At 40.0% G+C, this 14,155-nt stretch overlaps 1 protein-coding gene across 1 annotated transcript; it reads left to right on the top strand.

The window, feature by feature from the left end:
* Positions 1-1,075: 1,075 nt before the first annotated feature.
* On the top strand, positions 1,076-13,917 carry LOC6577648 (CD109 antigen). Its single transcript, XM_002003562.4, has 16 exons — positions 1,076-1,589; positions 7,533-7,710; positions 7,781-8,259; positions 8,529-8,859; positions 8,938-9,221; positions 9,524-9,635; positions 9,698-9,844; positions 9,902-10,025; positions 10,086-10,223; positions 10,280-10,693; positions 10,749-10,880; positions 10,943-11,361; positions 12,010-12,357; positions 12,413-12,946; positions 13,016-13,469; positions 13,537-13,917. Exons 1-16 carry the CDS (start codon positions 1,516-1,518, stop codon positions 13,755-13,757), a joined length of 4,389 nt encoding a protein of 1,462 aa, XP_002003598.2. The 5' UTR covers positions 1,076-1,515; the 3' UTR covers positions 13,758-13,917.
* The last annotated feature ends 238 nt before the right edge of the window (positions 13,918-14,155 follow it).

Here is a 14,155-nt window from a genome sequence, read left to right as displayed (position 1 = left end):
GCCAATAAAAATCACTCCGTTTGACCGGTTACATTGGGGTCTCTGTCCAGGCACGCCCCTCCGCCTACCTCATATTGTCCTGCCACCGCCATCACACCCTCCCTGCTTTTTCCCCGCCACCCTGCATTCAGTGAACATCCGTTATTTTGCTCTGCAGTCGGCATCGTTTTGCGCCCATTGCCATAACAAATGTCAAATGGTATTGCAATATTGATGTTAGAATATGCGACGCGATTGTACTTTTCTTTATTTATGTGAGTGTGTGTGTGTGTGTGTGTTTATATATGTGAGTCTGTCTGCCATTTAGTATCGAATGCACTGCAAAAAAGTTTATGCTTATTTTCATTGAATTAAAAGATAGGCAATTGTTAGAGAATTAAATAAGAGCTCTCCCTCGCTCTCTCTCTGTCTCTCTCTGCATGCGATTGGTTGAAAGTTAAAAATAATGCAATATTTTCAAAAATTGAGCGACGCACCTAACGGCCAATTGATGTACTAAAGAATATTTGATTTTTATGCTAATGTCTGGCAACTACGTAGCTTGAAAATTATTAATTCAGCATAGCTAAGACACAAACCTCATATTCAGCCTTTAGAAAGATATGGTTAGAGCAAGAGAGACTGATTTGAATTATTTTAAAATATCTAATATTCTAAACTATTTACTGAAAAGTTACACTAGTCTGGCATATCAAAATAAATAAGCTACAAAATGATCTACAAAAATCAATCATAAAAATTAGAGTACATACATTTTATTTATTTATTTCTTTTATGTGAGTCCCATAAGCGTATTAAAAAAAATAAATAAATAAATAAATAAAATAAAAATAAGAATTATGAATTAAAACTGATCAATTCGAAGTATTTTCATTACCAAAGAATTTGCATTTTTAATGCATATTTGCTTGCTACAACTTTTAGCCAAGACGCTCTCAACCCATTTCGTAATCCATGGCTCACACTAAGCGAGGACAACAACCGCACAACTGCAACAAGCTCTGTGGCCCACGTTAAAGCTTTGCAGTCAGCTTGATTGTGGCCAATACCAGCTGTAAGCGTTAGCCGAAAAATCAGTTGAGAACGAGCTTACGAGCGGGCAACAGCGCGAACGCTCAACAGGTGGCAGCGCCTCGAAACGAAAGTGAAAAACGAAACAAAAACAAAAGCAAAGCAACAAAATAAACGTGAGCTTGGCCGTTGGCGCAATCGCGAATCTCGAGCGTCTGGTGCTGGTTAAACAAGTGAAGCAACAAGCAACAACCAAAAACAACAACAACCATTGGCCAAAATCAAGCTAGCGGGACGCGCGGCTCGAGAGCAAAAATTGTCGACTGCCCACACGGAAAGACGAAACAAACCCGTAAAAAGACAGTCGAACAAAAAAAAATTGCAATAATAAATCGAATGTGAATGATGAGTGCTGTTATAAGATACATATAAAATAATAATAGTTATCTTAATTAAGCAATAATTAAATATTGCTTTTAAGTAAATTTATATAAATATTGCAAAATGTGCTCGTACCGCATTTATTTTGTTTTCACGCTCGCAACTTGTTTACTTTTAACGCTGACAGCTGCTCAGGGGTTAGTAAATATCACACAAACACACACACACACTTAAATACAGAGAGAGACGCCCAAACAAATATCTCTCTATATAGACTCCCACACAGTATAGCTAACAACGAGTGTGACAAATATGTTGCACACAAATTATATACAAATAACATTGAAAATGACATCACGCCACTTAAGCGAGTCGAAACGACAAGAAAACAGCTCAAAACAAAAGACTTAAGCAACAAACCCAAAATTATTTGCCAGGCCGGCAGCTCGAACATCGTTCATTATCCATGCCATGCCATATAATTAACAAGTTTGTAATCAAAGAAGAAATTAACATTGAATACATGGACCCACAGCTTCCAGGGTAGATGTTGCCCAAGATTCAGTGTCTGCTCAGCAGATACCCTGGACTTTGCTGAGGAGTGTTCTATATATAATATAGTTAATCTGCTTTCATCAATAAACACTTTAACTATAAATAAAAAAATCTGTTAACTAAGTCGTAGCTTAGGTATGCCATCGTTAGTTATCTCAACTCAGCCAAGCATACCCTATGAATCACATTCAGCACATATTGATTCTAGATTAAAGTATTTCAAAAGGTTGACTCATTCGTTTTTGTTGATCGAAAACAAATATACTTTGCAATGAGTGTTCAAAGCGCTCAGATCTTCAAAAGATAATTATAAATATGTCAAAAAATGAATAGCTCTGATATCATATATAATAATATAATCCAAGCTATGTGAACTAAGCGAAATTACCATATACAAATTTTGTATACTTCAATACAAATATTTTTTTTTTTCATTAGTTATGTATAATATAATATTCTTCGACTTCGATTTATATATAATTTATATTTCATATACAATAAGAACAAATAGTTAGGAATAACTTTTTGTACAATACATGTCTTATACCCTTACAAACACAAGCAAACTATTGCTTAATATTAGATAGCTAAATCCCACGCATCATGCAAATCTTCAGCTTACGAAAATAACTGTTCTTTCTCGTCTCTCGTACCGTGACAGCAAAAAAGAAAAAATTCAACACGTAAATTGAATGACATAAAAAATAAAATAAATTCAAGCCGAGATTGTCGAGATATCCGTCGACCTACGCACGCATTGCCAACATCTCGCAGCTCGACACCAGGGTGATGCAATGTTGAATGTTGTTCATATTTGCCGAATGCCTATGCGAGGATTCATACTTGTTTTTAAACTTGACCTAACCTGACAAACTGGGGGTATCAATTACAATTGAAGTTGTTTTCATTGACAAAAGTTCATTCGAGCCACCCTAATGCCGGGTGACACATTTGCAAACACTTATTTACTACCTCATTTCCCATGGCTCACCTTGACTACCTGTCAAGTTGGCCAGCTGCAAAGGTAAATCTATAGAGCAGCAGTGTAGATAGTCTTATAGCGGGCATTAGCACTATGTGGAAGAGTGCGCAGCACGTGATTGGAAATGCTTATGAGATCGTAAGATATTTCATATAAATTTTTTTAAGCAAAGCTGTGCTGGTTTTCTTATATAGAAATGAGTAAATGAGCTTATAGATATGCCAATAGTTAGACAATGATCAAAACAATTTTAATCTGACATGAATGAGTATTATCACAAATGTAGCTTAAGTATGCATGCTAATTTTTGCAATACTCTTTACCGTTGAGAAGAGAGTTTATGTATTATTAGATATGCTTCAACAGATCATGCATCTTGAAAGAGTATTTTGCGGTCACTAAAGCCCGACTATAACATTTTTATACCCTGAACCCATTGAAAATGGGAAATCAGGGTATAATGGTTTTGTGAAAAAGTATGTAACGGGCAGAAGGAGGCGTGGCAGACCCCACAAAGTATATATATTCTTGATCAGCGCGATGAGCTGAGTCGATATAGCCCTGTCCGTCTGTCCGTCCGTCCGTCCGTCCGTCCGTCCGTCCGTCCGTCCGTATGAGTGCGTCGATCTCAGAAGTTATAAGAGCTAGAGAGCTGAAATTTGGCATGCATACTCGTGTGTACCATACGCAGTACGAGTTTGCTTTATTTTTTCGATAAATCATCCGATAACTTTTTTATCGAGAATAATCGAAAAATTGATTGTAAGAATGCTCTAGTCGAGACTGCTCGACTAGGAGATACCCTGAACCCTCTAAGCTGATATTCTAATCATTCTGCACTTCTTTTATGCACACATACATACACATGCATTCACACGCACGCATAAGCCTGCGCTCTGCTAACTGCGCAGTAAGCAGCGACTGCGCTTGGGCTGCGCTGCAGTGTGAGCAATATTATGAGAATTTATTTGTTGAATAATTTCTTTTGTAAACATAGGATCTTAATAAAACTTTCAGAGCGTATTCATATGGTGAATATGTGTGTACATTCCAAAGCACAAGTCTCTAGTACTTGAAATGCGTTTTTTACAAATTGGAGGCGAAGGGGGCGTGGTATCCAAAATCTGTAAATTACAAAATCTTTGTATCGATTAACTTTATATACAACGCAAATTTGAAGACTCCAGGTCTAAAAGTGTTCAAATTAGGCTGAAAAAACAATGCCGATTTTTCGATTATTCTCGATAAAAAAGTTATCGGATGAATTATCGAAAAAATAAAGCAAACTCGTACTGCGTATGGTACACACGAGTATGCATGCCAAATTTCAGCTCTCTAGCTCTTATAACTTCTGAGATCGACGCACTCATACGGACGGACGGACGGACGGACAGACGGACAGGGCTATATCAACTCAGCTCGTCGCGCTGATCAAGAATATATATACTTTGTGGGGTCTGCCACGCCTCCTTCTGCCCGTTACATACTTTTTCACAAAACCATTATACCCTGATTTCCCATTTTCAATGGGTTCAGGGTATAACAATCAGCAGCCGATTAAAGTTTCGCATACAAAATGTTTTAAGTGTATTCAAGTTTCGATATGTCTTCCTTTTTTTTTGTACTTATTTCATTTTTAGTTCTAAATTGAATGCTGGCGTTTGTTTTTCTAGCTTCTTGTTGAAGCCTTTCAGTTATTGCCAAGTGATACACTCTCTTGAAGCAATCTCTTGAAGCAATCTCTTGGAGCAATCTCTTGAAGCCCTCTCTTGATACACTCTCCATATATGGGATAAGTTCAATTGTGAGCGAGCCATATGCCATATGATAATTCAAGTTTGTACATTGACCATATATAGGGTGCAGCTCAAGGCAGCAATATAAATATATATACATACGTACATATATACATACGTACATATATACATACGTACATATATACATATGTATATATATTATACATGCTTGCTTATGCGAGTTAATTAAGTTGATATCAACTGCCTGAAGCCGACATTTAGCACACACTCAAAACCCAACGCGATGCAATCATGTGAGACCTCTCCAATGAAACCCAATTGCATTTCGAAAACAACAACAAAATAAAAATGGAAAAAAAAAATAAGAAAAAAGCGAAATTGTTTTTGCCATTTTGGGCGAAGAGTGGAGCTGAAGGAACCTGTTTGGCGTCTAACAAAACGTGACATAAACACAAAAGAAAATGTGGGAACAGGTTAAACGGCGACGTCGACGTCGACGTTGGCCGCGGCAGCGACAACGGCGGCAACAGCAATTGAAATTAGAACAACTCGAAACTGTGAATTGCGCCAAAAGAGACAAAAAGGCAGACAAAATACGCCGACAACACGGCACAGTTAGCCAGCTCAAGCCGTACGAGTTTCGCGCGGCGGCTAAATAAAAAGTGATGTAAAATAAGAAAAAGCTGAGTCCAGCTGTAGTCCAGCAAATGAGTGGGCTAAGTGAAAGCGACTAGAAGATACCCTGTGTTAGAAGAGATTTTATTTCATTAAATGTGTAACTTTTAAATAAATATGGGATTTACTTATGTCCAAGCCCCATAATGGAATATGAGCATTTTACTTACATAAGTATGATTTAATTCACTTTCGTTTGCCTTATATCAAATGCTGATTATGCTCCTATAACTTTGTATATAAATCGATATTTATCAACTCCACAAGATATTTTAAAATGTTTGTTTATATTATAGTATTTAATACAAAAACATGAGGTCACAATTACGTAGATAATTATAAATATTTAATAATAATTATATATTGTATCTTATATATACATACATTTCCTATAACTTACCATAGTAATTCTATATATGAACCTTTTATACCACATTATTATCTTACATCGCATTTTACAATGTTGCTTATACATTACACCCACTTTGCCGTACTCAATGTATAGAGGGTATTCATATAACATTTTTGATTCCCTTAAAACCAAAACAAGCTCCGAGCTCAGCACCAAAATTGTAAAATTGTATTATATAAGTGGCGCACCGAATAAGGCATACACTCTACATATACATGCATAAGCTTTATGATAATTACAACAAATTTGGAAAATCTATAAAGAGCGAGGGCCGCATAAAAAGTTGTATATTTAAATATTAAATAAACCATGGGACATAGAATATTGGTATGTCAAATAGGAGTATACTAAAAAGTAATGTATAGTAGTATATTTTAGTATATAGGTGTATATAAGTAATAAAGTAATGTTCCAAAGGGTCATTATGTCATACATAAATAGTAATGTATTACATTTCAGTATACTTAATACTTTACTCAATAAATGGCATGCAAGCTATTATATAAATATTTAAAAGTCTTGTACATTAAATTAGCAAAGAACTTCAACTTACACTCAAAAGCAAATAGGAAAGCAGAAAATTCTCTATGAAAACGGCTTAAAAAGTCAACTGTTTCCATTTTTAGTAGAGAGAATTACAGCTTAAAAACTTGTATATTTCCATGAATAAACATTTGCAGTATATATATAAAAATCTTATTATTGGCCATTTCGAAAAACAACAAACAAAAGTGTAAAATATATTCATAAACAATATATCTAAAGTGTGTACTTAATATACATTTCAAAAGTTTGACTCATTCGCCTGTATCTCCAATTGTTAGCCATAAAACTGTGTTATTACAAATTCATCGAATGATGCCGAGCACTTAGAGAAACCACAAAACCAAAAAACTGGAAAATAAAATATATATACATAATAGTTATAGCTGGCCGCAACGCCCCCGATGAGCTCTATGCCATTTCCGACATGAATCAAACCGAAACGCGGCCGCTCTCAACACTCTGACCCGAACTCAAGCGCGAGAGCCCAAGACGCAGCGCTGTAAAGTACATTACCCCGGTATTGTTTAAGTGTTTCTCTTCCGTTAAGCGCGTGAATGAATAGTAAACTGAACTGAAAAATAGCCACAGATTCAGATACCATGTCAGCCACATACACACAAAAGCATGTAATACCCTAGCGGAACATTGTCTTCACTGCTTTCAACGGCTAAATGAAGTACTTGAATTTCTATTCGGTTTCTGCTCCGGACCAAGATATTATTCATTTGTCATCAAGGTGGTGAGAGGGTAAATGGGGTGTCACGTTTAAACATAGAAAGTAATTAATAATGAATATGAATGTAAAATAATCTAGTAATTATCTATTGATCAAACATACATAATTAATAATAATGACATAACAGAATTAAATTAAAATAATAAAAAAATAATAAATCAATTACACATATACAAAAAATTTTAAAATTTTAATACTCCATATATGTATTGTGTTTGTATTTTCCTCAAACAATTTTCTTCAGTAATGCGGTTGCCACAGCAATAATTGAGATTCGCATTGGAGGCTTGCCTTTGAAATATTTAACCTAACTAAACCAATTTTTAGTTATTAAATGTTTAATAAGGGATGTTTCAGTATGGATCACTTTTAAACCTATTATTGTCAAGATTATCCAAAGACTTTGCTTTCGACTCTTTATATTCAACAATCCTCAATAAACGATTTGTTAAAATGTTGTTTATCTTCATTCGTCAGCCTCTACTCAATAATTGCGCCAAATACAGTAAGACCAAACTCTCAGTACCATGTGGCTGTGAGCATACACAAGGCAGCGGAGCCCGTCAGAGTGAAGGTGGGCATACTGAGCAGTACTTACACAGACTTCAAGACCGTCGAGCTGAGGCCCTACTCAACGCAGCTGCTGCACTTTGAGGTGAATTAAACAACTCTGCTGCTCTTAAATTAGTCAAATAAAATAGTTTTCCATTCGCCCATTCCCACAGTTGCCCGCACTCAAGTCTGATCGTTATCGGCTGACAGCGGAAGGCCTTAGCGGCATAATCTTTACGAACGAAACTCAGCTACACTTTGAGCCCAAGCAGCATACGGTGCTGGTGCAGACGGACAAGAGCATCTATAAGCCCGGAGATCTGGTGCATTATCGCATACTGCTGCTCGATGCGAATCTGAAGCCCGCGAGAGGCTATGGACGCGTGCACGTCGAGATCCGGGACTCGGGCAACAATCTCATCAGAAGCTATAAGGACATACGCCTGACCAATGCCATCTACTCAAATGAGCTGCAGCTCTCGGACTATCCACGCTTTGGCGAGTGGTCCATAGTCGTTGACGTGGCCGAGCAGCAGCATAAGCAAACGTTTGAGATCTTGGATCACATCTTGCCTAAATTTGTGGTGGACATTGAGACGCCACGAAAAGCAATCTATAAGGATGGCAAAATTGCAGCTACAGTGAAAGCGCAGTAAGTGAGACCAACATGAAATTTTTTCCTACCTATGCTGCTCTGTACGATCCGAATTGAATATACAGCACTAAGGAAATATAAGAGATGCTAAAAATCTGAGATTATTTGACGATTATCCCATATACTAGCCCGATGTATAAATGTATTTGCATATATCGATAATATCGATTTTTAGCTGTGAATTTAAGTCTAACTCGTATATACCGTATTTAGGAAATCTACTCCTTATCCACACCTCTATATATGTTTCCTTACCTCTATTCTAGCTACGCTTTTGGTCAACCCATTGTGGGCGAAGCGACGCTCTCCATTTATCCCACCTTCTTTGGCTCGCTGCAACCGTTTGTCAACGATCTAATCACTCGCAAGGTAGTGCCTATCGATGGCAGCGCCTACTTTGAGTTTGACATTGAGCAGGAGCTGCATCTGAAGCAGGACTATGAGCGTCAATATCTATTGGATGCGCTGGTCGAGGAGCGATCGACGGGCTCGGTGCAAAACTATTCCACGGTGCTCACTCTCTACCTGAATCACTTCCGCGTGGAGACAGTCAAGCTGCCCAGCTATTATATACCCGGCGTGCCCTTTGAGGCAACAGTAAGCTAACGAATTACTATGAGCAATTATACATAATATATTTATTGTATTTATTTGTTTATTGACTGTATCTGATAGGCACGCATAGCTCGCAATGATGGCAGCCCCTTGAAAGATTTCAATCCCGAGATCACGGCTTATTTAACAAATGTCTATGGCAGCAGCGAAATGTATAATCGCACCACGTACACCTTGGATGGTAGAGGCGAGGTCAAGATGAAGTTCACGGTGGCAGTGGGCGATCGCGATGAGTTCCATTCGATTATTGTGGACTATCTGGGCGTTATTAGCGATGTGGGCAAGGTGCCACGTAAACAATTGCACAGCAAGAATTATATCACCGCCAAGGTTCTAAATGATAAGTAAGTACTGACAGGTAATTCGAATAGATTATAGGTAAATATGAAAATATTAGTAAAAATAATAAGAAAGAAATATTACGAATTGTTTAGGCGTTCTATTAATATTTTAATTTGTCCTCATATTATTTATTGAAGATTTTAATTTTTTATAAATTATAATATAATAAATAATATAGATCTTATAGCATTCATTTATTTATAAATTAGTATTTGTATTTGTATTTGTATTTCCTATTCATATTTTTCTTTCGTTTCGTTTCTACGTTTCTACACATTATAAAAATCTCATAATATTTTTCTAGACCCATGGTCAATCAGGAAATTGCTATAGCAGTGCGTTCCAATGAGCCCATGAAATATTTTATGTATCAAGTTGTGGGTCGTGGTGATATAATACTGACGCGCACTGTAGATGTGAGTGAGCAAATCAACTCAATTTAAAGAAATTATTGCATACTCATTAACTTGCTCAACAGGTGGGTGATAATACCTATCATACGATCAAGTTTCTGGCCTCCTTTGCTATGATGCCGCGTGCCAAGCTATTCGTCTATATGATAGTCAACGGAGAGCTTGTCTACGACGAGCAGATCATACATTTTGAGGAGAATCTGTTGAATGCTGTAAGTAGAGCTCATATTCATTATAGTATATACTCAAACTAAACTCATCTCGTATAGGTGCAAATCGAAGCGCCCATCCGCGCACCTCCTGGCCAGGATATAGACATAAGCATCAGCACCAAACCCTACTCCTACGTGGGTCTCATGGTTGTTGATCAAAATGCAGCTGCGCTGCGTAGCGGTTAGTTGAAATACTTGAAGTTCCATCGCCACACATCTGATGTATTTTCATATTATTCAGGTCACGATCTAACACACGAACGACTTATGGACGCTCTGAATGCCTATGAGCTAAGCGATGTCAACACGCCCATCGACTCGCCCGGCAAGGGATCTGGTGTCATAATCATGTCCAACACGGATTATATTGTGGAAAGAGGTAGATCTAAAATCTCATTTAATCTAACACCTTAATTAAAATTCAAGTTCTTATAGAGGTCGATACCACACCGGCTATAGGTAGGGATAGCTCCACTACGATAGAGGACGATAAACTAACAGCGGTGCGTAAAACAGACATTGGACCCGCTCATAAGATAGAGGTAAACACCTTGCCACCTGGCAAGGGACGTTATGCCTTCTCCTATACACCCAAGCCCTATTGGCATAATCCGCGAGTTCATGTCATGCGCGATCCAGCAGACACCTGGCTCTTCCTCAATCTCTCCTCAAGCAGCGATGGCCGCAACACAATACATCGACGCATACCTAGCGACATGACGTCCTGGCTGCTGACGGCCTTCACGCTTGATCCGGTCAATGGTTTGGGTCTAAATACGCCCGTGAGTAAGCTGGAGGCCTACAAGGAGTTCTATATAGCCACCGAGCTGCCGTACTCCATACGAAAAGGTGGTGAGAGTTTGGGAAGACTAAAAGAACCTTTTCACCATCCCCATCCTTTCAGATGAACTGATTGCCCTGCCCTTTGTGGTGCATAATAACAGGGACAGCGATTTGAGTGTTGATGTGACTTTCTATAACACAGCGCAGGACTTTGACTTTCCCCAGCTGAACATCAACCAGACCAATAAGCCAAGTACGTAAAACACTTGTGTAGCATAAAATTTCTTATAACGTGAATTCATATCATTCAATCAGAGCTGGAGCTCTATAGTCGTCGCACCATTGAGGTGCCCGGAAAGTCGGCTCGCTCGATCTCTTTCATTGTGACGCCCCGACGAGTCGGTGCACTGCCCGTAAAGGCTGTGGCAACCACATCCCAGGCCGGCGACACCGTCGAACGTACCCTGCTGGTCGAGCATCCCGGCGCAACGGAGCGCGTGAATCGCGGCTTCCTCTTCGAGCTGAACTCGAATGCTCAGCGAAAACAGAATGTCACCATCAAGGTGCCACGCAACGCAATACCCGACTCAACCAGCATCGAAGTCAGCGCTGTGGGCGATTTGGTGGGCAGCATTGTGGGCAACCTGCAGCAGCTCATTCAGCTGCCAACGGGCTGTGGCGAGCAGACCATGGTCAACTTTGTGCCGAATCTAATGGTGCTGCGTTATTTGGGCGTAAGTTTGAAAGCATTTACAGCTGAAGAATTGTAGAATTGTAGAGAAATATCATTCTATTTACCATCAATCAGTTACTTAATCATATAAGCAACTTATCAATCAATCAGCAAGTTCAACCAACAGTTAGTCAATTATTTAATTAATTTCTCTGTAAGGTCGAGTCAACAAGTCATATATTCAATCAATCGGCCATTAAATTCCAATAGGTTCTAGTCACCAAGTCAGTCAAAAGAATTCCACTAAGTTCTTGTCATCAGATTTTAATCATATCATGAACCAGTCAGTCATTCAATTAAAGAATCATGAAATTTGTGAGCTTAAAGTAGTTCACCTGCTTGTAAGCTACCCATCAAGCAGTCAATCAATCATACTATCAATCAGAGTGACTATCGGGAACTCAGACAATCAAACAGATGTAGTTGAATTGACACACAACTACTTAATTAAACAGTGGGTCAATCATCGTTTTAACTCCCAATCACTATATTTCCGTCAATCACTTAGTCATTCATTATATTAGTCAACCCACATCAAACTAATCAGTCAGTCAGATAGTCAATAAAAGCAGAATCACTAACTATCAGTCAATCACTTACTTAGCTTTTCACTAAATCTGTCATCATCAATCAATCGTCTCCCTCACAGCGATTGCGTCAACTAACTCCCGAGCTGGAACTGGCCGCCACCAACAACTTGGCCGTGGGCTATCAGCGCCTGCTCTACTATCGACACGAGAATGGAGCATTCAGCGCCTTTGGTCTGTCCGCCAAGAAGAGCTCCACATGGCTGACGGCCTATGTGGCCAGATCGTTGCGCCAGGCGGCGCCCTACATTCAGGTGGACGAACATGTGCTGCAGAGCGCCCTGGCCTATTTGGCAAGCGTGCAGTCCAGCAATGGCGGCTATGAGGAGCACGGCGATATCTTTGAGCAGTTCGACGATGGAGGCATTAGTCTCACCGCCTTTGTGACGCTCGCCATGATGGAGAATGTGGTAGGTGGTATGAGGAAGATTGTTGAGAATTCAATTTACATTGAATACTTTTCAGGATCTACATCCTGAGTATCGGAATAACATCAACAAGGCGCTGGACTTTATCACGCGAGGCCTGGATGCCTCCAATAATCTGCATGCCATGGCCCTGGGCACCTATGTGCTGTCCCGGGCCAATCACAATGCCAAGGCCGCCTTCCTGCAGCGACTCGACTCGCTGGCTATGAATGCCGATGGACGCAAATGGTGGAATAAGACGGCCCCGGCTGCGGAACAGCAGTCGCCCTGGTACAATGCCACGCGCAGCGTCAACATCGAGATCTCTGCCTATGGCGCATTGGCGCTGCTTGAGAATAATCTGGTGGGCGATGCGTTGCCCGTGCTCAATTGGCTAATGGATCAACGGAATATATTTGGAGGCTTTGTGGGCTCGCAGGATACGGTTGTGGGTCTGCAGGCCCTGCTCATGTTTGCCGAACGCTTCTCCAGCCAGGGCAACAATGTGCAGTTGGCTTTCAATTACGGTGAGGGTGCTGAGACCATACTGAATGTGAATGCAGAGAATTCGCTGGCGCTGCAGAGTGTGGAGGTAAGATGAAGTCAGTGGAAGTTAATAAAAACTTTAACTGATTCCAAATCAAATTGGCCCACTTCACAGCTGCCCAACAACATTAAGAACGTCAGCGTCTCGGCCACTGGGCGTGGCTTGGCGCTGGCTCAGGTTAGCTACAAGTACAACACAAATGTGACCAGCGCCTGGCCGAGATTCGTGCTGGATCCCACAGTGAATCGCAATTCCCATGCGGACTACTTGCATTTGTCTGCCTGCGCCAGCTTTGTTTCGGTGCCTGGCGATGCGGAGCGCTCCAATATGGCTGTCATGGAGGTGCAGCTGCCCAGTGGCTTTGTGGTGGACACCGATACGCTGCCCACGCTGGAGTCCAGCGAGCGCATCAAAAAGGTCGAAACACAGCAGCGCAACACCAAGGTCATCATCTACTTTGACTATCTGGACAGGCGAGAGGTCTGCCCCACGTTGCATGCATACAAAACTGTGAAGGTCACCAAGCATCGACCCGTGGCAGTGGTCATGTATGACTACTATGATAGTGGTAAGCTTTGGGAATTCTGCTTCCAGCATCCACAGCTAATCCTTCTTGCCTTCACTCTCCCCTACAGCTCGTCGCGCTCGTCAGTTTTATCGAGCGCCCAAGTCGAATATCTGCGACATCTGTGAGCATGCGAATTGCGGCAACATCTGCGAGAAGGCCGAAAAGCGGGAATCGCGTCGTCCCGATGATTATACGGCCATAGCAGGACGTACTTCAGCTGGCGATGGCCAGAAGGCAATATCCGTGCTGTTGCTGGCACTGAGCATGCTCTCACAACTGCGCTGTTAGAGGGGTGAAGCGGGAGGCGAAATAAACGGAAGCTTTAACAAATACCACTCATCTACTTAATAAGCTAGACGTAGAACAAATGTGAACTAAAACCGATTAATCTTAACGATGCTAAAAGTTGCCAATAATAAAGAAAAAACCGTTAACATCTACTAAAAAACTACGAGTTATTTCATTTGTATAGAAATTAAAGAACTCTATATATAGGATACCAATACATGGTTATGTGACTATTGATTAATAGTGAAATATAAATGATATAAAGGATAATAACAAAGTGAGAGCATTGCAGTCCGTTCACGTTCCCGAATGGACTCGCTTTACACCTTTACACGAGCATTTAGTAAATACAATATTTAAAAAAATTTATATATATATATATATATATACATATATAA

This window comes from Drosophila mojavensis, unplaced genomic scaffold, assembly GCF_018153725.1.
Source record: "Drosophila mojavensis isolate 15081-1352.22 unplaced genomic scaffold, ASM1815372v1 contig_36, whole genome shotgun sequence".
Taxonomy (NCBI): Eukaryota; Metazoa; Arthropoda; class Insecta; order Diptera; family Drosophilidae; genus Drosophila; species Drosophila mojavensis.
The sequence above is the reverse complement of the archived record's forward strand: the minus strand, read 5'-3'. Positions and strand labels throughout refer to the sequence as shown.